The sequence below is a fragment of the Pistacia vera genome, unplaced genomic scaffold, assembly GCF_008641045.1.
Source record: "Pistacia vera cultivar Batoury unplaced genomic scaffold, PisVer_v2 Contig179, whole genome shotgun sequence".
NCBI lineage: Eukaryota > Viridiplantae > Streptophyta > Magnoliopsida > Sapindales > Anacardiaceae > Pistacia > Pistacia vera.
The window spans coordinates 313361-337017 of record NW_022195887.1 but is presented as its reverse complement, the minus strand read 5'-3'; the positions used below and the strand labels follow the sequence as shown (position 1 = coordinate 337017).

Sequence of the window (23657 nt, the reverse complement as noted above, 5' to 3'; positions counted from 1 at the left end):
CATCCCTCTATCGCGCAACAGCCATGGGAACAATACGTACAATGGCTCCAACTCCGCCTCCAATTGCCTCTCTCAACAAATACTTGGGTTGCAGTCAAGGATCTGCAGCAAGCCCTTTCTAGAAGCGTGACAACGATTATCCAATGCATATCCTTGATGTTGATGATGCAGTATACTCTTTTAACCTTTGCCCAACTGTGGTCATGTTTCAACCTTTCCCCCTGTACATACTGCATCATCCTACCATCAAACTGAAAATCATTAGGGACATCGTTGAAGTCATATGTGGCCAATCTTTTTTGCTTGCCTCTTCTTGCTGCACCTCTACCAATGGCATTTTTCATTAAAGTGTCATATGCCGTTACTAGCGTTTGGCCAAAGGCTACATTGGTGATGACACAATTGGGATACAATATATAACTATTACTGCTCTGTCGTAGCCTCATGAGTGTCAATACTTCATCGATGTGCTGCATCAAATAAAAACAACATGATAAGTATACAATACCTCATGGAAAACATAAGGAAAAATAAGAGAAATAACTCACCGATTCGTCAAGCCACCTGTCCATCGTCAACATCTTTTCAAACCACTCCTGGGGATAATCCCCAGTCTTGCACTTCACATGGGCATCACTACCAGATTCATTGTAATAAGTATATAAGAGTTTTTTCTTTTCCTCTTCTATTGGCCTAACAAATTGACCTTTAACTCCTCTGTTTTTGCTTGCCCACTTCCTCCCCCTTCCTCTATTTGCACATCCCCACTTCCTTCGCGTCCTGCCTCACCCTCTTCCATTATCACTTCCCCACTTCCTCCACCAACCTCCTTAACCTCCTCTATTTTTGCTTCTCCACTTTCGTGGACTTCCTCAATTTTTTTCTTCATTTTCCTCTTCTTTCCATACGTTACTACAGTGTAAGGAGATTTGACAAACTTACTCTTTCAGCTCTCTCTTTTCAGCTCAGGTTGCACTTCAACAGCTTTCAATACTCTACCAACTTCCTCCTCCACCCTACCAACTTTCTCTGCCACCTTATCAACTTTCTCCTCCACATTTTTCATCCGCTCTTCCATCTTGTCAAACCTCTCATAAACAGCTGTTGTAAAACTCTCAAACAGACTGTTTATGAGGTCAACCACCTCATTCTCCTAACCCTGATGCCTCGGCAAAACGGTGCTTGTTGTACCGGTTTGCCAATTGGGTGCAAGCGTACGAACCTCTTCATCCTTTTCATCTTCTTCCTTCTCCTCCTCCCTCCCGCCGATTGGAGCTTCATCATCCTCAACGTCAACAACATTCTCAAGTAGTGGCCCTGCAACTGCACTTACATGTGTGACCCCTTCTAGGTCCTGCATTAGGCGGTCTATCCCTTCATCTGCTTTATCCTCTAGCAATGTAACATACTCCTCTCCCGCTTCACCCCTAGTAGCGGTGAGGAAGGGACAGACGACTCCCTGCAATAAGAAAAAAACTAATCAAATTTAAGCCACATTTAAAAGCAAGTGCATATTCAAAAGATTAATCCTTTAATCTTACCCGAGCCGCTTGAATTTCTATGTCTATTTTGTCGTAATTCCAATGGGTACACTTCTCGATGTGCCACCGCAACATCCTAGGAAATTGCGGTCGCTCATCCCCCCTGCCTTAGCCAGGACAGGGACGGCCTCATACATTAAAGCCTACATTGTAAAAAAACAGTCCATATCATAATTAAAACACATATAATAATAAAAAATATAACAAAAAGCTATTAATATTTACTTGCATGGCCCATGAGAAGCCAAATAAATTGTACGTGGTCGGTCTATTCTTCTCAACAGATTGGCAATGCTTTAACGCTATGTCTTTTCCTTGCAAGGAGTCCATGGTTAGCTGAAATGATACACATCCCCACGGATAAGCATTAAAGAAGTCCATGTTGCTTGCAAACTTCACCCAATCCATATTAACAGCTTTTGTTGAGTCTAAAGCCATTAGGATCGAATGAACAAACCATATCAGGCACATCTTGAACCTCTCTGAAGAGGTAAACCTAACTTCTCCTCTAAATTGCATCCCGTAATAGACGCCTTCGCCCTCGCGCACCCCCCCCCCCCCCCCCCCCCCCCCCCAAAAAAAAAAAAAAAAACCTTTTTAGACAGTTATCGGCTGCCCTACTCTTTTTATTCTCTCTTGCTCTTCCACATCTAGAAATGCCCCGCTCTTAAAGCTTTATGACCCTGCGAAAGAAAAGTTACGGTACTTTGTTGTTTTCTATTGTATATTTGTGTCTGTGAGTTTATTTTTTTTAATTTTTTTTTTTTTTTTTTTTGGCTTTTTACTGAGTGCAGCAACATATAATGCACTCCCTGCCCCCAGAAAGCCTTTTTCCAATTTTCTCCGATGTTCACAAAATGACCAAAGCAACTCTCTTTAAATCGGTATATACCCTTCTTCTGTTCCTTTAAAATCTCCATTATTCTGGTAAAAACTTGCCAACTCGACCTAACTATCACCCTTACGGGAAAGTACGGTACCTTATTGCTTACAAACTCCAACCCATAGTCTTTATAATTTATGCTTCGCAAAATCTGCACAAATAATATAAACTGAATATCAGCAAAAAAAAGAGACCAAAACAACTAATAGGTTGACAATTTGGGGGATATAGCCTTCGAAGGCATTGGGGAGTGGGTGTTTTTGGCCTCGACAGGACCGGGGAAGCCAATGCAAGCCCTACAGAGCCTGTTGTGGCAGGTTCCATGAGGTTGGAGGGCTAAGGACGACAGGAGGCGCAACTGTGCGTGGCCAGCCCTGCAATATGCAGGACAGCCCTCCAGCCCCCTATTCTGCCACCTCCTGCCATCCCCAGCCCTCCAATCTCCCACAAACAACCTTTCTACAGCCTCACTTGCCTACCCCCATCCTCTGGAACCCAAACAAAGTCACTCCCCCCATGCCTGTCAACTGCTCGACAAAACGCCACAACCATCATAACAATGAAACCAACTACATATCCCCAAATTCGCACAAATCAATCAAATTTCTCATCAAATTCAAAACAAAAAGTAAAAAGCGTACCCTTTCTTCACCACTGTCCTCCTCCTCACTTGAATTCTCACCGGCGTCCTTCTCTTTAGAACCATTTCCCGATTCTTCTCTCTTTTCTTGTGCCGCCATTGTCCCCTCTGCCTCTAAACCACCTTGACTCATCGGATGATCCACCAAAGCATCTTCTTCAATAGCCTTTAAACTGCTGGCACCGTCAGAGTCTAAGATTCGGAGTGAGGTTAGGTTTTCCTCCTCTTTGTGAATGTCAGTCATGGTTTCGCGTAAGGAAGCTTTTGGATCAAATATTTGCTGGAATTAAGGCACTGTTGTCATCGAAAATCGCAGAGAAACAAAATGTGTTCGTCGGTCGTTTTTTGAGTATATGGCTTGATTAAGCAATTTTGAAGGGTGGGACTGGGGGCTCGTTTTCAAATTTCAAAATTTAAACAAACTTCCGTTAATTATAATTTTATCCACTTATGTTTAAATCTTTTCAATTTAACTCATTTTACATGTTTAATGAATCCTAAGAACGCTACGTCAGCTTTTCTAAATTAAAAAAAGTTCAAAAATATTTTCAAGATCATTTTTTTAAATGCAAACTTAAAAGGTCCGAAGAGTTAGGCTTCGTTTGGCCCACATTTGGGAATACTACTATTAGTATTCCCAATAAAGTTAAACAGTAAAATTGCAAAAACTCACAATATTATTCAATATTATTCAACTTTTTTTAAACCCCCTAAATTTGTTAATTTAATTAAATACCCCTAAATATTTTTTTAGAAATTACAAAAAAAAAACCCCAACAACCCATATTTACCAGATTCTGGCCACCACCGTCGGAAAATGGCCGAAATCTGGTATAATGACGCACTACCGGCTGAATCTGGCCGATAGTGCGCCGATCTAGCCTTTTTCGGCCAGATCCACGATGGATCTGGCCGGAAAAGGCTAGATCTAAGGCCAAAGATCTGGCCGTTGAAGACTAGATCTTTGGTCGTAGTCAGTCGTCAACGACGGCCAACACATGGTCATCAACGACGACCGTATATTTGGCCATCGTTAACGAGCAAATACGACCAGATCTAGCCGTAGATCTGGCCGGAAAATACCATATCGACACAAAACCGGCAAGATCCAGCCGGTCATACGCCACTACGACGACTCCGACCACCCTTCGACGGTGGTGACCGACTGTTTATATTTAATAGGTGGGTTGGAGGTGTTTTTGTTAACTTTTAATGTTTTATTTTAAGGGTTTTTAGTAAATAAACAAACATAGAAAGGGTGTTTAGTAAATAAACAAATATAGAGGGTATTTTTATTTATTTTCAAATTCTACCTCATAATACCCATCCAATTCAACTCTTTTTAACTTTTTTCCCAAAACTTTTCTAAAAAGTGTTCAAAAAATAAACCAAACAGAACCTTAAATTTCCTCTCAGTAAGTGTAGTCTTGCCCTTTCTTATATTGGTTTTTGGAATAAAGGACCCCTGATAATACCTCAAATTATGAATCAAACATCTCCTTTATTACAAAAAGTTTATTTTATTTTTGAATCCAATTATAGAAAAACATCTATTTTTAAAAATAGATAAAACTGTCAAACATGCATCGTTTAGAATATAAATATGGAAAGAAATGATAAAAGCGCATTTATGAATGGATTGGGCAGTGATTGGTTGTCATGAGTGGGTGTGGGTGTGGGTGTGGGTGTGCTGATGCTAGTAAGGGCGGTTGGAGATTGGTGAGGAGAAGCGTAGGTGATTTGGGGATTTGCAGTGCAGAGTCGAGAGCTGTAACAAGTAAATAAATTTGAGGCCTGCTATAGTTAACGATCAGACATTGCCATGTTGGCTCCTGCCTCCTGGATCAGAAGATAAATTTTTTTTTCTAAACCAGTGTCACCTCTAACACTTTTTTCTCACCCTAAATTTTAAAATTTACAAAATCATCTACTAAAACAAAAATGAATGTACCTTTTACTGCAAGTTGTACAAAGCAAAATGCATACCTTTCCCGAAATCTATGTCAGGCACCCAACTTTTTCTTTCACATGAAAAACGTTGGATGTAACTGACTACATGTAAATTTCAAGTTTCCAGGTTGCAACAAAATGCCAGCAAAACACAACTATGGACCTGAATTCATATCAACACTGAAGATAACACCGAACGAGTAATGCAATGGAACTTCTTCATAATCTGGCATCTTCGGATGTTTCAAATTTCAATACTGGAGACATCTTCATACCAATGATTTGTACCTCTGGATTTGAGTGACCTTCCAGAAACACATTTGTAATCTACAAGACAGCAAAACTGAAAAATTAGTCTCAAATGTCGAAGACATTGTTTCATTTCCATGTGAAAGAAGGTTTTCTAGACATAGTTTCATTTCCATGTGAAAGAAAGTTTTGTATTCAGTATCAGTCAAAGAACAATGTTGCAAAAAGTTGATTAAATCAAACTCACAACATATGTATACCTGGGTGCATCCAAAAATTTTAAGGATCTTCAGCGACAAACAGCTATCAACAATCAGACCCACAGCCTCATTTGTCAAATTACGGCAAAATGATATATCTAGACTCAATAAGTTTCTCGAACGCTTAGCAAGCGATACTGCAGTGTTGTGGGCAACCTATAAAAAGTCACAGTTCGCCATACAAAATTAGAGAAAAATAATTTTTAACTCCAACCAATAAACCCCTTTGGCCCAACTAACCTTTAACGTCAAAGATTAGCATCTTAAACAAATAACCAAACATGCATCACACTCATTGCGTACCTTGCCATGAGCAGCCAATCTAGAATTATTTCAAAGAAAGTTCACTTAAAAAACATGCCAAGGAAGCCTTAATATTAATCAATCCAAAATACACATTGAGCATCCAGAGAGGGAAAAAAATGCAATTTTAAGTAGAACCAATTTTAAACCAATCTAACTTCTACAATATGCACAGACCATTACTCAGAGAGGTTAATGTGGTTACCTTGACACTGTTTAGAGAAAGTTCTTTCATAGACTCCCCAGACGTTTCCAAGAATGCAGCAATAGCTTCATCACTGTAACACAGAATAACATGACAAAAAGTTTGCGGTTTACTTATGTCAGGATTGCATGTGCTGTGAGCATTCAACATAACTTGTATTACATGGGAAAATGAGAATAAGAACACAGCAAATAGTATGTATTTTCAAAAAATAACCTTTTCCTCTAGAGCTTGCATTTTTTTCGAAGCAATATAAACAGATAGATTTAAAACCAAATCCTAGTTACACATTTATGAAAGAGAAAAAAACTCAATACTATAATTTGGTGAAGATTGGCAAAGATAAATCTTTGAGAAATTCTGTTCAGCTCAGTAGAGTATATTTCACGATGTTTGCAATCTATCAACTACTGCAACAATAGTTTACAAGAAGCCAGTATTGATAATCCATAAAATGCTATATTTTCCAGTGTAATATGCCAATTCCTAAATCACCCATTGCTCACATCAATGTAGCAAAAAGGACAAATGACATGGGGTCAAGAGTTCACCTGAAGGAAACAACTCTAGCATACTCATGGCTCTACAAAAAATTAGATTTAATTGTACTCCTTTAAGGGATTGCAAAAACCCTGTAAATCCAGGTTTCCCAGCCCAAGCAAAGACTAATACATTGAATCAGGGGAAAAGAAACTTCAACCCACCTCAGTTTTGCATCAGGAAAGAAGTTAATGACTCTGGATTATCAAATACATATCAAACCTTGATACAGAATTATACAATGTTCAGCAAACCCCATCCCTCAATTGTCTTCAATGTATAGGATTCAATTATGCACTGCTCACCATCATCATCATAGATTCATAAGTCCACCGAAAAATTATACAACCTTCATCATCCATTTACTAGACCATTATCATCCATNGTTTCATTTCCATGTGAAAGAAGGTTTTCTAGACATAGTTTCATTTCCATGTGAAAGAAAGTTTTGTATTCAGTATCAGTCAAAGAACAATGTTGCAAAAAGTTGATTAAATCAAACTCACAACATATGTATACCTGGGTGCATCCAAAAATTTTAAGGATCTTCAGCGACAAACAGCTATCAACAATCAGACCCACAGCCTCATTTGTCAAATTACGGCAAAATGATATATCTAAACTCAATAAGTTTCTCGAACGCTTAGCAAGCGATACTGCAGTGTTGTGGGCAACCTATAAAAAGTCACAGTTCGCCATACAAAATTAGAGAAAAATAATTTTTAACTCCAACCAATAAACCCCTTTGGCCCAACTAACCTTTAACGTCAAAGATTAGCATCTTAAACAAATAACCAAACATGCATCATACTCATTGCGTACCTTGCCATGAGCAGCCAATCTAGAATTATTTCAAAGAAAGTTCACTTAAAAAACATGCCAAGGAAGCCTTAATATTAATCAATCCAAAATACACATTGAGCATCCAGAGAGGGAAAAAAATGCAATTTTAAGTAGAACCAATTTTAAACCAATCTAACTTCTACAATATGCACAGACCATTACTCAGAGAGGTTAATGTGGTTACCTTGACACTGTTTAGAGAAAGTTCTTTCATAGACTCCCCAGACGTTTCCAAGAATGCAGCAATAGCTTCATCACTGTAACACAGAATAACATGACAAAAAGTTTGCGGTTTACTTATGTCAGGATTGCATGTGCTGTGAGCATTCAACATAACTTGTATTACATGGGAAAATGAGAATAAGAACACAGCAAATAGTATGTATTTTCAAAAAATAACCTTTTCCTCTAGAGCTTGCATTTTTTTCGAAGCAATATAAACAGATAGATTTAAAACCAAATCCTAGTTACACATTTATGAAAGAGAAAAAAACTCAATACTATAATTTGGTGAAGATTGGCAAAGATAAATCTTTGAGAAATTCTGTTCAGCTCAGTAGAGTATATTTCACGATGTTTGCAATCTATCAACTACTGCAACAATAGTTTACAAGAAGCCAGTATTGATAATCCATAAAATGCTATATTTTCCAGTGTAATATGCCAATTCCTAAATCACCCATTGCTCACATCAATGTAGCAAAAAGGACAAATGACATGGGGTCAAGAGTTCACCTGAAGGAAACAACTCTAGCATACTCATGGCTCTACAAAAAATTAGATTTAATTGTACTCCTTTAAGGGATTGCAAAAACCCTGTAAATCCAGGTTTCCCAGCCCAAGCAAAGACTAATACATTGAATCAGGGGAAAAGAAACTTCAACCCACCTCAGTTTTGCATCAGGAAAGAAGTTAATGACTCTGGATTATCAAATACATATCAAACCTTGATACAGAATTATACAATGTTCAGCAAACCCCATCCCTCAATTGTCTTCAATGTATAGGATTCAATTATGCACTGCTCACCATCATCATCATAGATTCATAAGTCCACCGAAAAATTATACAACCTTCATCATCCATTTACTAGACCATTATCATCCATTTACTAGACCATTATCATCCATCGGCTGTGTCTAATATTTCTTATGTCCACTTCCTCTTTCTCCATCTTAATTAATTCTATTTCAGATCCAAATCCCAAAAGTGAATATCACAATCTTTGGTTATATTTCATTATCTATCATTTCCCTCCTCCATCAAGTCCGAAAAGAAAATATTAAAGCATCAAATTTCAGCCAAATCACTGTTCATAATTGCATAAGTTTGAGGCACAAATGTTCTTAGGGGCCAGTCAACTCAACTTAATTTAAAAAGTCCAAACATAAGACAGCAGTCTAAGGAAATGCAGTTCCGCCCACAAGGATTAGGGGAATAAAGTCACAATCTACCGTCATGAAAACTAGTCTATTAACTCATAAACAACATATTTTGTATTAGGTAACCAAATAAAAGAATCAACTATTAGAAAGGAATTCCATATCTAAGTTCACACTCAAATATATGCATTGACACAGGTTAAAGCAGCAAATCTGTAACAGAAGATTATAAATAAATACTGAACAGCTAATACCTCAAGATCTCAACGAGCACAAAATAAAGTACATTGTGATGCAACAATAAAGTTTATTATGTAGTAAGGAAAACATACAAAATCCCAACATTAGAGTAAAAACCTGAACGCATTGTAGCCAACATTTAATTTTTGAATTGCTGGACTGCCATTCGCAAGATAGCCAATAGAGAAATCCGTCAAGCGACGCAAGTTAAAAATATCAAGTGCACGTAGGCCAGTACAGGTTTCAGCAATGGCTTTCAAGGAAATATCAGTCAGTTTTCTGCATCCAAATAGGAAGCCAGCATGACTAAAGGAGGCCAAATTGCACAGAAGCCAAGTAATTTTACAACAAAAGTTTAAGAAACTTACACACATTCAGTCAAAACAAGCTCCTTCATATTATGACCATGATCACTAAGAAATTCTCTGATAAAATCATCACTAACAGTTTCAATGCGTGCTACCGATAAAACTTCTAAATGTTTTAGCTTTTTCAGTGCCGGCAGAATAAGCATAGCATCAATGTTTTGGCAATCATTAATGTACAGTTCCTGCATAACTGATCCCAGTGAATTTGCGAGGATGTTGATACTTGTGGCGGTAACAAAGCAGCACTGGCTGAGATTTATACATCTTAGTGCTGAAGCAGAAGACACAATACCCTGAAGCCCAACATCTGATAGCCGGGATGCTCCACAGAGGGATAAAGTAGTTAGGGAGGACAAGCTCTTTGATGACCTGACTAAGGTAGAAAGTACAATGTGATCTGGCAGGCGTCCACAGTAGTCAAGTTGTAAAACCTAATTTCAAAAAGCAAAATGTTTCAGGTTCTCTGCAAAGTTCTTCACAATAGAAGATAATTCTCCACAAAATTCTTCTGAATAGAAGACAAAAGACTAAATTCCACATTCAAAATTCAAGAAGATGATCCTTCACAGCATCCATAAACAAAAGCAAAAGAATTTCAAAAGATAATATCCCGTCTCGAAAAGAAAAACAGGTCACAAAACTATGTTCCACTTGCAACTTGGAAATAGAAGCCACAAATAAGCTCATATCTAATTCATTTTTTTTTTTTCACAATTACTAGCCCTAGTTTTGAACAAGAAATCCTTCGTGAAAACATACTACGAAACCATCTACATATCAAACATTAAAATAAAACATTTAACGTGGAACAAATACTCATAAATTAAAGGGAATCTCCCACACCCCGACTTATTGCAAATAGTCATCAGAAAGAAGCTGTGTACTAAATTCAAAGTGACAGCAAGAACATGAAACATGAAATTAAAGCTACATTCACAAAAAAATATCATACCGTCAAGTTGCTGGTGTCACAATCCTGAAAAGATTCGGTGAACTGTTCCTCTGTTAGCCACGAACATTCGCACAGAAGTATCTCTGTAGGGGATCCAGTGACAAGGAGGTCAAGAAAATGACTATTCATCCTCCGAGAATTGCAAAGCATCACAGTAAGCTTGTGCCTCAGTGCATCCGGGACATTTTCAAGTGAAGTCATTGCATCAGCATTCTGTACAAGAATTTTCAAACATAATTCTTTCAATGATGGAATCCTCAATTTTGAACGACCCTGACCAGTCTTGGGAATCCACGTTATTGCTGTAGGTTTTTTATTCTCTAAAGAGCTGGTCCCATGTTTCCTTTTCAACTTATCATCTCGGTCCCTAATAATCTTCATAGCAGTAGAGAAGGGACCGGGCCAATCTTCAATCTCCCTTTCATTCTCAAGAGACACTTGNTTATTTTTTTTCACAATTACTAGCCCTAGTTTTGAACAAGAAATCCTTCGTGAAAACATACTACGAAACCATCTACATATCAAACATTAAAATAAAACATTTAACGTGGAACAAATACTCATAAATTAAAGGGAATCTCCCACACCCCGACTTGTTGCAAATAGTCATCAGAAAGAAGCTGTGTACTAAATTCAAAGTGAAAGCAAGAACATGAAACATGAAATTAAAGCTACATTCACAAAAAAAAATATCATACCGTCAAGTTGCTGGTGTCACAATCCTGAAAAGATTCGGCGAACTGTTCCTCTGTTAGCCACGAACATTCACACAGAAGTATCTCTGTAGGGGATCCAGTGACAAGGAGGTCAAGAAAATGACTATTCATCCTCCGAGAATTGCAAAGCATCACAGTAAGCTTGTGCCTCAGTGCATCCGGGACATTTTCAAGTGAAGTCATTGCATCAGCATTCTGTACAAGAATTTTCAAACATAATTCTTTCAATGATGGAATCCTCAATTTTGAACGACCCTGACCAGTCTTGGGAATCCACGTTATTGCTGTAGGTTTTTTATTCTCTAAAGAGCTGGTCCCATGTTTCCTTTTCAACTTATCATCTCGGTCCCTAATAATCTTCATAGCAGTAGAGAAGGGACCGGGCCAATCTTCAATCTCCCTTTCATTCTCAAGAGACACTTGTTCCTGCTCCTGCTCTTGCTCTTCCGAAGAGAAAAATGCAAATCTAGACGCATTCTGCCTTGCTATGTCTCGAAATTGTTCCATTCTTGATTCGCTCACCCTCACACCTCTCTTTTGTTCCATACTTGATTCACTCACCCTCACACTACTCTTTCCAACTACATTCTCTCCCGAAATATCAGCTGAGCTCTTAACTTCATCTTCCAAATCCACTTCAACATCGTCACTTCCTTTCAATACAGAGTCTTCAACAACCAGTTTCGCCTTCCCTTTCTCTTCTCTACTAAACCTCCTCGTACAATTTGCACTACGGCTTTGGATCCTCTCAGTCTTGAAGTTCTCCATATCAACACCCTCTTCATTTTCTATTATCTTTCCCTTCTTTTCATCCTCAACTTCAAAGTCTAATTTCCCCCTACTTTTCCCTTTCATTTCCCTTGCATTAACCCGCTCATCACTCACATTTTCTTCCCCTTTCCTCTTCACAACTTTCTTCCCTGACCGTAAATTCAAACACCCGCCACTTTGCCCACTCTCCGAACTCAATAAACCCTCATTCACACCCAATTTTCTCTTCCTTTTCACCGAACATTGCTCCGAAATCTGATCAGCGCAACAAGAGACTGATGATTTTGAAGTGAGCCGAGCACTACGTCTGCAAATGGAACCAGAATCCGGCCCATGAGCAGCTGCCGCCTCGCGGGTCTGGGAGGGAGTAGCGGGCTCTATGTTGACTCCATTTTTTACCGGTTCGGTTTTGGGTTTAGTTGGAAGTATTTCGCGGGATCGAAGTACTGTCATATTGATTGGAGCTAAAGAAAGAAAGTTATGATTGAAGAAGAGAGACGGTGGTGTTGAGGTTGAGGTTGAACTCGGGAAAATGAACAGGCGTATTGGTTTGTGCAAGAGTGTTTCTTTTTTTCTTTTTTCTTTTTTCTTTTTTTTTTTTTTTGAAGGGATTTAGGGTTTAGGAGAAACTTCTCTTGTACGCCCATTGGGGTTCTTAATTTTCCCGCCAAATATGGCACCTGTATTGGGCTTGTGGGCTACACTTTTTTGGGAGGGAAAGAACAGAGGTTCTGATTCCGCTGCAAGTTTTGTAGCTACGGATGAAATAATCAATAAATCATTTCATAAAAGACTCGTTATTTAGGGCTCCGTTTAATACACTCTTCCAAATGTTATTATTGGTTTTCTAATAAAGTTAAACAGTAAAATTGGCTTATTCTCAAAATATTATTCTATATTATTTAATTTCTTTTAAACCCCCCTAAATTTGTTAATTTAACTAAACACTCCTAAAAAAATTTTTAGAAATTGCAAAACACCCCAACAACCCATATTTACTAGATTCCGGCCACCACTGTCAGAAGCTGGTTAGAATCTGGTGTAATGGTACACTACCGACTTAATCAGAATCTGGTGTAATGGCACACTACCGACTTAATCTGACTGGTAGTGCACTAATCTAGCCTTTTTCGACCAGATCCACGGTGGATTTGGGGCCAAAGATATGGCCGTCAACGGTCAGATCTTTGGCAGTAGACAGTCATTAACAACGGCCGTATCTTCGGCGATCGTTGACGACCAAATACGGTCAGATCTAACTGTCAATGGCCAGATCTAGCCGTAGATCTGGCCGAAAAAAGCCATATCGATGCACGACCGGCAAGATCTAGCCGATCATGCACCGATACGGTGACTCCGGCCACCCTCTGATAGTGGCTATCGGCTGTCCGTATTTAATGGGTGGGTTGGAGGTGTTTTTGTTAACTTTTAATATTTTATTATAGGGGTGTTTAGTAAATAAACTAACATATGGGGTATTTTTGTTAATTTTCAAATCATACATCTTAATACCCATCCAATTTAACTTTTTTCAAAATATTATTCTAAAAAATATCAGAATAATGAACCAAACGGACCCTTGATATTCAATATTGCGTTTGTTTCAAAATACTATATTTTTATCTTTAAAAAAATGCATATTTGTTTCTCTATTCTCAAAATCATATCCTATAATATTCAACCATTTAAACCCCTATAAGTTTGTTAATTTAACTAAACACCCCCAACAATTTTTTTTTATAAATTGACAAAATCACCCCCACTCACCCACACTTGTCAGATTCCGGCAACCACCGCTGGAAGGTGGCAGGAATCTGGCGTAATGGTGCACTATAGATTGGATCTGGCTTTTTCTAGCCAGATCCACAGTGGATTTGACCGGAAAAGACCAGATCCACAGCTAAAGATCTGACCATCAATGACTGCTAATATATGGTTGTTGTTGACCGTCAACGATGACCGTATCTTTGTCTGTCATTAACGGCCAGATGTGGCCATAGATCTGGCCTTTTTCGGCCAAATCCGTGGTGGATCTGGCCGTAAAAGGCTATAGCGACGCATGATTGGCCAACTCTGGCCGGTCGTGCACAATGAAACAAGATTCTAGCTAGATTCTGACGATGATGGCCGAAATCTAGCAACTGGGGTGAGTGGGGATGTTTTTGTCAATTTATAAACTTTTTATTATTAGGGGTGTTCAGCTAAATTAACAAACTTAAGGTTTTTTTTGATTAATTTTCAAATTCTATCTCATAATAATAACCCAACTCAACTTAACAATAATATTTTAAAAATACTATTCAAAATAATAAAACAAACACACCCAAAATAATTTGATTATAACTACATCGAACTAGCATTTATACGAGTATTAAGAAACTAAGACTTTATTTTCTTACAGTAATGCTAAATTCACATTCCAATCTCACAAACTTCTCTCACAACTTCCGATATGACAGTTCACAATTGGTTAGCTCACAATTAGGTCCCGTCTATTTAATTGTAAGCTGTCACATCGGAGGTTGTGAGATTGAGTTCTAGACTTAGTATTACTCTATTTTTTTATGAATTTATTTTGTGTTTTTGAAACTATTAATAGTATTTAAAAGTATTGATTTACATAAGACAAAAAGAATGTGTTATGCCTAAAAAATATAAGAGCTGACGTCAGGTCCAGTCAGCCTACAAGAGTCAGATCATGGGTACAACCACAGCCTGCTTCCATCAGAATAGTGGGTGTGCGTCAGGCCAGCCAGAAGCTGTGGTGATCCCACGTGTCCAATCCCTGTTCTAAATCGCGCAAATCACTCTAGAAGGTGGGCAATGTGACATAAAGGAGGATTTGCACAGATAATCTCACCAACTTACAGATTTAGTGATCATTGCCTCAATGCATCCCACTATAAATTGGGAGCTCTTCTCTCATTAAAGGGGATTCGCACATTTTTACACTTGATTAATTACTCTCTCTCTCCCTAGAATTCTTAGCATTTAATACCTTGTAATATCATTGTAAAGTCAGTCGACTAAAAGCGACCTGACCATTACCATCAATATAAATATCAGTGGACGTAGGACTTGCTACCTTAGCATCCGAACCACTTTAAAAACTGTCCCCATTGCATTTACCATCATTTTCTTTTACATTCACGTGTGTCCTTTGAGCCTGCTCAACATTTCACACGTGCGGTTCGTTAGTGTAAAAATCACGCATCAACAGAATGTTTGTCTGAAAATGTGAATATGAAAATGGCGTTTGACATATTTTTTTCTGAAAATTATATTTTATAAATGATATGGCAAAACATATATTAAGTTTATATATACATTGAGTTTTAAATTAAATTAAATTTAAACTTATTAAAAGCATAGGTTTTAAAAAAAAAAAAATGCCTAATATTCTTCCTGGATATAAGTTAAGGAAACTGGAAAGGTCTTACTCTTAATCATCGGCCTTGGGTTCCTTATTCTAATGGTCAAAGATGGATAAATACATTAAATCAAAATTATTGTCTGATACAAAGTCTTTGTACTATACATAATCATAAGTTAAAGTGCTCAAAATACTTATGGGAACATGCACGATGACTTGTTAAGTAAAACAATACATGTATAATAACACGATATCATATATTATTATACTATATGATTTACTGTATAAAATATATGATGAACTTTAATGATTAAGATGTACGGGTAATAGTCAAAATTTTATATAATCGTTATAATATTTTGGCGCCGTCGGTGCCTAAAAACTTTCTAGAAGGTTATTAGATTTTGAACCATTTGATTAACGGCGATATTATGAGGATTAGGACGTCGGCCTTATTTTGTAAATCAAAAAGTGGGTCACATTTTTTAGTGACCAAAGTTGGAAGTGTACAGTACAGAAATTGTCCTCCAGCTCCGCTCACTCGTAATTATTAACTACATGTGCTCTGCCTAGCAAGTAACAACGTGGCAGCTTTTGGTTTTATTTATGTTTGTTGGTAGCAGGCTACATTGTGATTAATCATGATTGTTGATCACCAGAATAATTACAATTTAGGATTTAAGCATGAAAATGGTAGTGAAACAATTCTTTCCTACTATCGTATTCATAAAATATATTAAAACAAATAAGTATATTTATCAAAAAGATTAGGTCCAAAATTTTCCTTACTTAATAACTACATTCTTTACATAGTACAAACATCATTTGTGTAAAAGATTCAAAAAATAGTAGACAGTGTAGTCAGTCTCTCCCTTTCTTGACTCCATCCAACCAAACGTCCTCACCTATGTCCTGTAAAACAAACACACAACAGTGAGCACAAAGATGTTCAGTAAGTAAATCTTCTACTCTATATCCCCGTGCATTACTCAACAATTCGTTCGTACTCTTGTCCTTTCTTTAATTCATATCTCTTGTTCTTCTCTAATTCAATCTCTCGTGTTCTTTCTCTACTTCTAGTTCTTAACTATTCTTTTCTTCTTTGTCTATTCTCATCACCCATGGAGAATATCAGAACATTCCTGGATGAGACACTAAAGCATAACATGACATTTTTCTTTCTTTTTCTTTTCTTTTTAGTTCTTTCTTTTCTTATTCTTTGCCGTTCTTGGTCAATGCATGATTCGGAACCCTTGACCATGTGAGTGTACTCTCTTCGTGTAGATAGCTCTCATCCACATGTATTCTCCCGGCTATACATTTCTTTTCTCATTCTCATTCAGCTCTCTCATGGCGGAGACCGCTCTCCTTTCATGGCAGTTTTACATGCGGGAACTCTTAGCACTCACAGGGTTTCCTATCGCACAACCCTATTTTCTTTTCTTTTTCTGTACACTTATATTCATTTTATTCTCCAGTGCCAATTCTTTCTTTTTCTTTATTCTAAGAGAATTTTTCTTTTCTTTATCCTATTTTTTAGAGTTTTCTTCTCATTTCTCATATTTCTTTTCTCACTGTTGTGATTTACTCAATTAAACATATCATATGGATGGCTCATCCCTAAAACTTCTGATATGCATTCATGAATGCAAATAGTATTTTGCATAAAGAAGGTTCTCTACTCTTTACTCATGCTTTTTTAGGCATTTCATCAAAAATTGTGTGCATATTATAACTCTATTTTAACTTTAATTATACTTTCTTTCTTAACATCCAAATTGGAAGTTCAACTCCTTTAAAAAATCATCACACATCCTGCAAAGAAATCCACTTCAAATATTCCTCTCAAATTCTTCTACATTCTAATCCCCTACTTCTACAAAATTTATCAACACAATCACCCTTCTCATGGTGGAAATTCCTTCATAACAACATTGACTCATTCCATGAATTCCCATCAACTCATTTTCAAACATAAAATTCAAGCATTAATCATATATAAATCTCTACACATCATTCAATCATGCAAATCACAACTTAGGTGGATTTACTTACCTTAGTTGACGTAGAATTCACTTAGCTCTCCACTCTTGATTGGCTTGATACTTTCTCTTAAACCTTCATACAACTCAATAAGGTCCTACCTTTCAACAATAAAATTCACATCTAGAGTAAGGATTCTCATCTTTAAGTGCTTAGGATCAACCTTGCATCACTTTCTAGTCAAAAGCTCTTCAAGATCATGGAAAATTGAATGAAAGTTAAGAGAATTGAAGGATAAAGAGGCGGTGGAGAAATGAATGAAAGGGTTTCTAAAGCTGAACCCTTAATTCTGATATTTTTCTCCACTCTTTCCTAATATACCCTTGCCCCTTCTTTGAAATTCCACCTATGACCTTTATTCTTTGCAAACACATCCCTATTCAACATTCCAATGCATTTCCTTGCATTTCACTCTCCAATTTTTCTGTTAATTAGGGTAGAATGGTCATTGCATCCCAAAGGAGAATTCTCTAAAGCTCAGGGAAAATTTCAGCCGAGCTTCGCCGCGGCGAAGCTATTTCTTTCTTCGCCCCGGCCGAAACTCACAGCAGCTACACGGGGATGTAGCCCTTCAATCGCCGCAGCGAAGCTTCTTCTTCTTCGCCCCGATGAAGACTGAACATCAAGATATTTGTCAAATCTTACAAATTTTCAGGGCAACCATCAACCAAACCAATACCAACCCTTTCCAACCAAGGGTCAACCAAACCATATTAACAACATACAACTCCAATTGAGGAATAAATCAATAACGTTCAGCCATTCATCAAATCTTAACTATGTACCTCAAGTGGATCGTTACATGTGCCACCGTTTCCGCCAAATAATGTCCAATTTTCATTTTAATATTAGTTATAATGCTATTGGATACTTGTTTGGTTAGTCAATTTTGGTTGGCAGATTTAGTCCAAATTGTTACTTATTCTATTATAATATTTGTGTCAACAAAGGGGGATCATTGGGCAGCTCTTCACGGTTTCATTAAATTTTCTATAATATTACTAATAAAACTGTATGAATATTATTTTTTTTGTGAATAAACTAGACGGTAACATAGAAAGTATAAACCATTATATAATGGTTTAATGGTTAATTAAAATTTTTAAATATATTATTTAAAGGTCCTTCATTAATTAGTGATAAAGGTGATCACTATTTTTTTTATATTCAGCTATCATTTTAAAATCTAAAGATTAGTTGAAATAATGCCTCTAAACGTAAAAAAAGTTACAATATGCTTACGTGCATTTTGTTTCTGATTCAGGTTAACTTTCGCGATAGAAGTCCAAGCACCTACTTTCTTATTTAATTAACTTTCATAACTAACGGGAACCGTCGTTTTCATAATTATGACTGTGTACTCATTTTCGATAGAAATATATATTTTAAAAGAAGATATTTATAAAAATATTGTAAAAAACCTATATACTTATTCATAAGAAATGAAAACTGTTTTTATAAAACACTTTCCAAAAACACGTTTCATATCACCGTAATGCAAAGACATTTAATCAGAAATAGTAAGTACAGTTGGTTTACCTTCAACATTGTCTGTAATTCTGTAAACTAAATCTCAAATATTCTTCTAACGTGAAGCGCGGCTTTCAGACTTTTGGGTTTTGAGGGATAGTTATAAGAGCGTGCAATCAGCAAAAATCTCTATCTTCTTATCCGTTGAGTTGATTTTGTTGATGGCAATCTCCGCAAAATCCAATTACTGTTGTAACCACCATATATAGTGCTAACCCATCACAATCATGGGTCCATCCACCATCACACACCACCGTGGAGGAGTTTCTCATCAGCGCTTCAACAGCCCGCGATTCACGGCTCAATGCTCGGCGTGCTCACTCTTTCAAGCGCAATACTAACAATACTTTAACAATTGTAACGAGATAATAACTACGCCAGTGGTTCTAGTTTTAGTACCCATCATGAAATTGATGTGCCAGTGAACTCACCCAGATCTGAGATTGGACCAGCTCGGTTTCGTGTGATACGTCTGAGTTTAAGCAGCAGGTTGGGAACCATGTGAGCCAGAGAGTTCATTTGAGGAGTTTGTTGGAGGCCGGTCGTGGGATCTGTGGTTTTACAATTGGTTTCAGAGAAAGAGAAGCTTGGTCATTGGATGTTCTTGTTTTTTTGGGGGTTTGTTTGTTTTTAGGTGTTTTCAAGATTTGTGTTAATGGCTGGTTTGGATCTGCCATTGAAAGAGCCGCCTCGATCAGGTTGCTTTACAACCTTGTTTATTTTTGTATTGGTGTGGCTGTTTTTTCTTCTTACGTTTCATTTCAATCAGGAACAAAAAAATTCTTCATTGAATGCTATATGTGATTTTTAGAGCTTCTTTAGTTTGTTATATATATATATATATATATAGGGTTCATACTTATATATCAATGACTGCTGGCATATCAATTTGGATGTGTTATATGCTTTGAATATGTAGTAATGTATATAAATTGTCAGGGGTTGCAGTATCGAAGGTTGTTTCTCCTATAAAGTTTGAATTTTGATTGAAGGCATCTACTTTTCTTTCTAATGATAGATTAGTTCCTTGCTCCTTGGAATAGAATGATGCAGTTTTGTTATCAGAAATGTTTATGGGAACTTTTTGTTGATATTGTTTTACTTCGCCATGTCTGGTAGTCAATGGGGCATATTGTTATTGTTATTTTTGAATTTCAGTATTTCCATTGCACGATGAGTTAGTTTGTGCATTTGTGGCTCTTGCATATTCTTTTTGCTTACCTACCTGTATTTTAACCAAGCTAGTCTTATATTTTCTAGGACTTACCTTACTCTTCCATCATTCATTCAAATGTAATGGCCCAAAGCTCTCACATTACCTATCGAGGAAGTAGGTAGTGATTGTTGAACGGACTCTGAAGATGGTGGCATCTGGTGTTGTTGGTAGCAACTCTGGTGCAGCCGAAGTAAGTGTCAAACATAACTTATGAATTCATCTAATTTTATTGTTGTTGGAAATATGGGCAGTCATAATTTTGGAAAAGGAATGCCCAAAAAAAGGTTTTTACTGAGGATGAAGAGACATTTCTTGATAGGTTCATTTACTGGTTCATTTGTGAAATTCACTTCTTTGTTCAGCATTCAGGTATCTGGTCCAAGCCTAACAGCGAGAATTTCACCCATGCATTGGCAATCCGAAAAATCACAAAGTATGAAACTTGTACTTTGTGTTTGTGTTCCTTATGTTTTTAGCATCCTCTTAGTTCCTAATTCTTTTTTCTCTTGGCAGAGCTAGATGCAAAGACAAATGGCTACATTCTCATTAATGCTAGGCGGCTTGAACCAATGAGATTTGGGTCTGGCTGTTGTGTGTTTTATGATTTCTCATAGGTTTATGTTGTGTGGTACACTTATCTGATGTATCGTAATTTTATAGTGCAGTTTGTGATATGGTTGCCGTTGCTAATAATGAGCGACGCTTGTCCTTCCTATGCTTGATCATACCTCTTACTGGCTGATGAGAGGTTTGATTCATCTATGCACTTCTTCAATTAAATATCTGAAATGTTGTTTGTCATTTTATTCTTTTAACATGTATAAACATCAAACTCAACTTTTAGCATTGCTGATTAACCAATGACATTTATCGATTCTTGAATTTTGAATACTTGTCACTGAAAATTGTGGTTAGTTTTGAACATCCTGTGCTAAATTGGTTGCAAAGTGGATTCATAATCCAGAAATTTTACCTTTTGCTCCTCTCTTTTACTCTCTTGCTACCTTAACATTTGGCACATACATTTGTCATTTTGGAAGTTGTATGCATTCTTTCTGAACAAAAATTATTTCTGTGTGACATCTAGTATAACTATAAATACTACTAAATATCTCTTGTTTTCTGTAATGACTATCATAATTAATCCATCTCATTATACACTGCAGTGGCTTCAAAGATCTGTTTGATTGGAACATTTCATCAAAACACTTGAGGCTGATATCCAGGTAGTTGAGAAATTACCACCTGCCTATGCTTCTATTGAGCCTTTCAAAAAACACCGATATCTTGGTCTAAGGTCAGTACTGTTTTACTATATTAGCTGCTCAGCATCTGCTGCAAAACACCATCGCATGGTGGCTTATGTTTACATAGAGTAAGCCCTAAGCCACTGTCATTAAAACAGCCAATGCACTTAAAATAATTAAGATATTCACACCAGCATACAAGTGATTATGATTTGCCATTGTTTGAAGTTTCTTTGCTATATAACTCTATTTGTTGTAATCTTCTCTGAGATGGAGTAATAATCTATTAACTTGAATTCTTTTGTTCAGTTAGTTATACAAAACAGAGGTGCTCCCATTGTTAAGCAGCACAAAGTAATCTATTATACCATACTGATTCTCGGATTGCCAACAATGGAATCCCAAGATCCATACAAAAGCTGAGGTGCCGTGTAAATTATAGGGCATTAAGTATTCAGCCCCCATAGAACAACTGGGAAATACCTTGGTTTCTAGAATGCAGAAAATGGGGCCCTAATCTTGCTCTTCTTTTGAGGCAGTTCTGATACTTTATTTCTAAGACTGAGTGAGGTGGAAATTTTTCTTTTTTCCTGGGTGTTTCTGGCTTGACCTTTTAAAAAAAATATATGTGTGTATTATTTGCTCTCTTTTTTTGAAGTCAGAGTTCCATTTTGTTTTTCTAAAGGCTATCAATAACTAACTTTTTATATTTTTGTTCATGAAATTAAATCCCACTATATATCTACAGTTCTGAGTCCTGACGCAAATAAAGAAACTTTAACTTCTCTTTTCTGATTTCTTGGAATCAATTGCATCATTCCGAGACAAAGCAGGCTCAGTCACTTTTGTTTCAATCTAGACAAAATTGATTTAGATTTGAATATGATTTTGACAGACTACCTTTTAGTTTGTGGATTTTAGAGCTTATGGCATTAGGGAATGTGATCTGATTGTCCCCGGGGTCTAACAAATGGGAAGCTTATTTTTGACTTCTAGGTTTTCTAATAATATGTTGTATCTCTGAACTGTTACTCGGTGTACCTGAACTCATGCTAAACTCAGCTACTGATTTCTGATCGAAACCTAAATGTTAAATTCCCATAAAGATATAATGAAAAAATTAGTTTTGTCTCAACCTGTGTGTAGATGTTATGCTTGCTTTTTTTTGTTATAGGTACGAAAAGGATATGCTTGCATTTACGGGGTGCAGTCATAATTTGACAGGGAAGAAGATGATGAGCTTCGTAATGCGTACGAAGTTACCATTGGAAGGAGAAGGAGATTAATGGAACAGAAAAAGATTGCTTGGCGGCTGCCCATTGACCCCTAGAAGACTTCACTTCTGCTCAGAGGGCTGGGTTTCCCAGCCAGCACCAGGATTTATTTGTAGCTGGTGAAGCTTACGGGAAGGAAGCATGCAATATTTAACGATGCCTTTCCTAACATTACTCTCATCCACTCTCTGTACAGAAGAAGAATTGAATTCTTTTGAAAATCACCAGAACATGTTGGCTGGTTTAGACTATGTAGTTGCGCTACAGAGTGATGTATTTCTATATACCTATGATGGAAATATGGCAAAGCAGTTCAAGGTCATAGGCGGTTTGAGAACTTCAAGACTACATCAATCCAGACAGTAAAATTCTGACCTATCTTAGCTCATGTTGTCGATTTCCATCCTAAACTTGTGAATTAATTTCATTGAAACCTCTTTCAGGATGAATTTTGTCAACTTGTTGATGATATGATGAAGGAAAATTTCATGGAAGAAATTCAGTTCGAAAGTGAAAAGCTACACAAAGACAGAGATGGAGCTCCATATCTTAGGGAGGCTGGAGAGTTTCCGAAGCTGGAGGAGAGTTTTTATGCGAATCCATTTCCGGGATGTATTTGCGAAACTACATGAAATAGATAGGTGGTAAATGAAAGGAATTTGGAAATGATTATATTTTGAGTTGAAGTTGAGCAAAGATGGGTAGGTGAGTGTGGCAGTGCTTAGGTATAATTGTCTTCGGAGGAGGCAAAATTCAGCTTCAGGAGAGATGAACGACTTACATTAGTTGGGAAAAGAAAAAAAGAAAAGCCAATGGTATATATCATTTTCAAGGGAATACACAGGTGAAATGAAATGTAGACATCCATGCCTGAATGAGAGAGATCTCTATTGAATTTTATTGAAGGGTATGTTTTGTACTTGCAAATTGTAATTGGTTCTTAGATATATTAATACTACTGAATATGTTTCAAAATTTAAATTGCAGGCTAATATTTAAGTAAATGCTACAGACACAATTAAGTCAAACTAGAATGGTTACTTTGGAACATATATATTATTATTGAAGTCTTTTATTTATAATAGGAAGAAGTCTTTTATCTATCATCCCTGTTTGACTAACATTTTAATA

General features: G+C 36.9%; 1 protein-coding gene and 1 pseudogene across 1 annotated transcript; one reads left to right on the top strand and one right to left on the bottom strand.

The window, feature by feature from the left end:
• Positions 1-4916: 4916 nt before the first annotated feature.
• LOC116126283 lies at positions 4917-12358 on the bottom strand. The gene is made up of 6 exons (XM_031411976.1): positions 11055-12358; positions 9405-9835; positions 9154-9315; positions 7599-7671; positions 7091-7246; positions 4917-5341 (listed from the first exon to the last, which is right to left on the bottom strand). The coding sequence occupies exons 1-6, from the start codon at positions 12294-12296 to the stop codon at positions 5234-5236; spliced, it is 2172 nt and encodes a 723-aa protein (XP_031267836.1). The 5' UTR covers positions 12297-12358; the 3' UTR covers positions 4917-5233.
• A 7779-nt stretch (positions 12359-20137) lies between these two features.
• On the top strand, positions 20138-23166 carry LOC116126397 (annotated as a pseudogene).
• The last annotated feature ends 491 nt before the right edge of the window (positions 23167-23657 follow it).

Coding starts and splice junctions, on each gene's coding strand:
- LOC116126283 (XM_031411976.1), bottom strand. CDS start 12,296: ATGACAGTACTTCGATCCCGCGAAATACTTCCAACTAAACCCAAAACC. Junction 9,836..11,054: donor GTGACACCAGCAACTTGACG/GTATGATATTTT, acceptor TTTTGAAATTAG/GTTTTACAACTTGACTACTG. Junction 7,247..7,598: donor TTTCTCTAAACAGTGTCAAG/GTAACCACATTA, acceptor GACTTTTTATAG/GTTGCCCACAACACTGCAGT.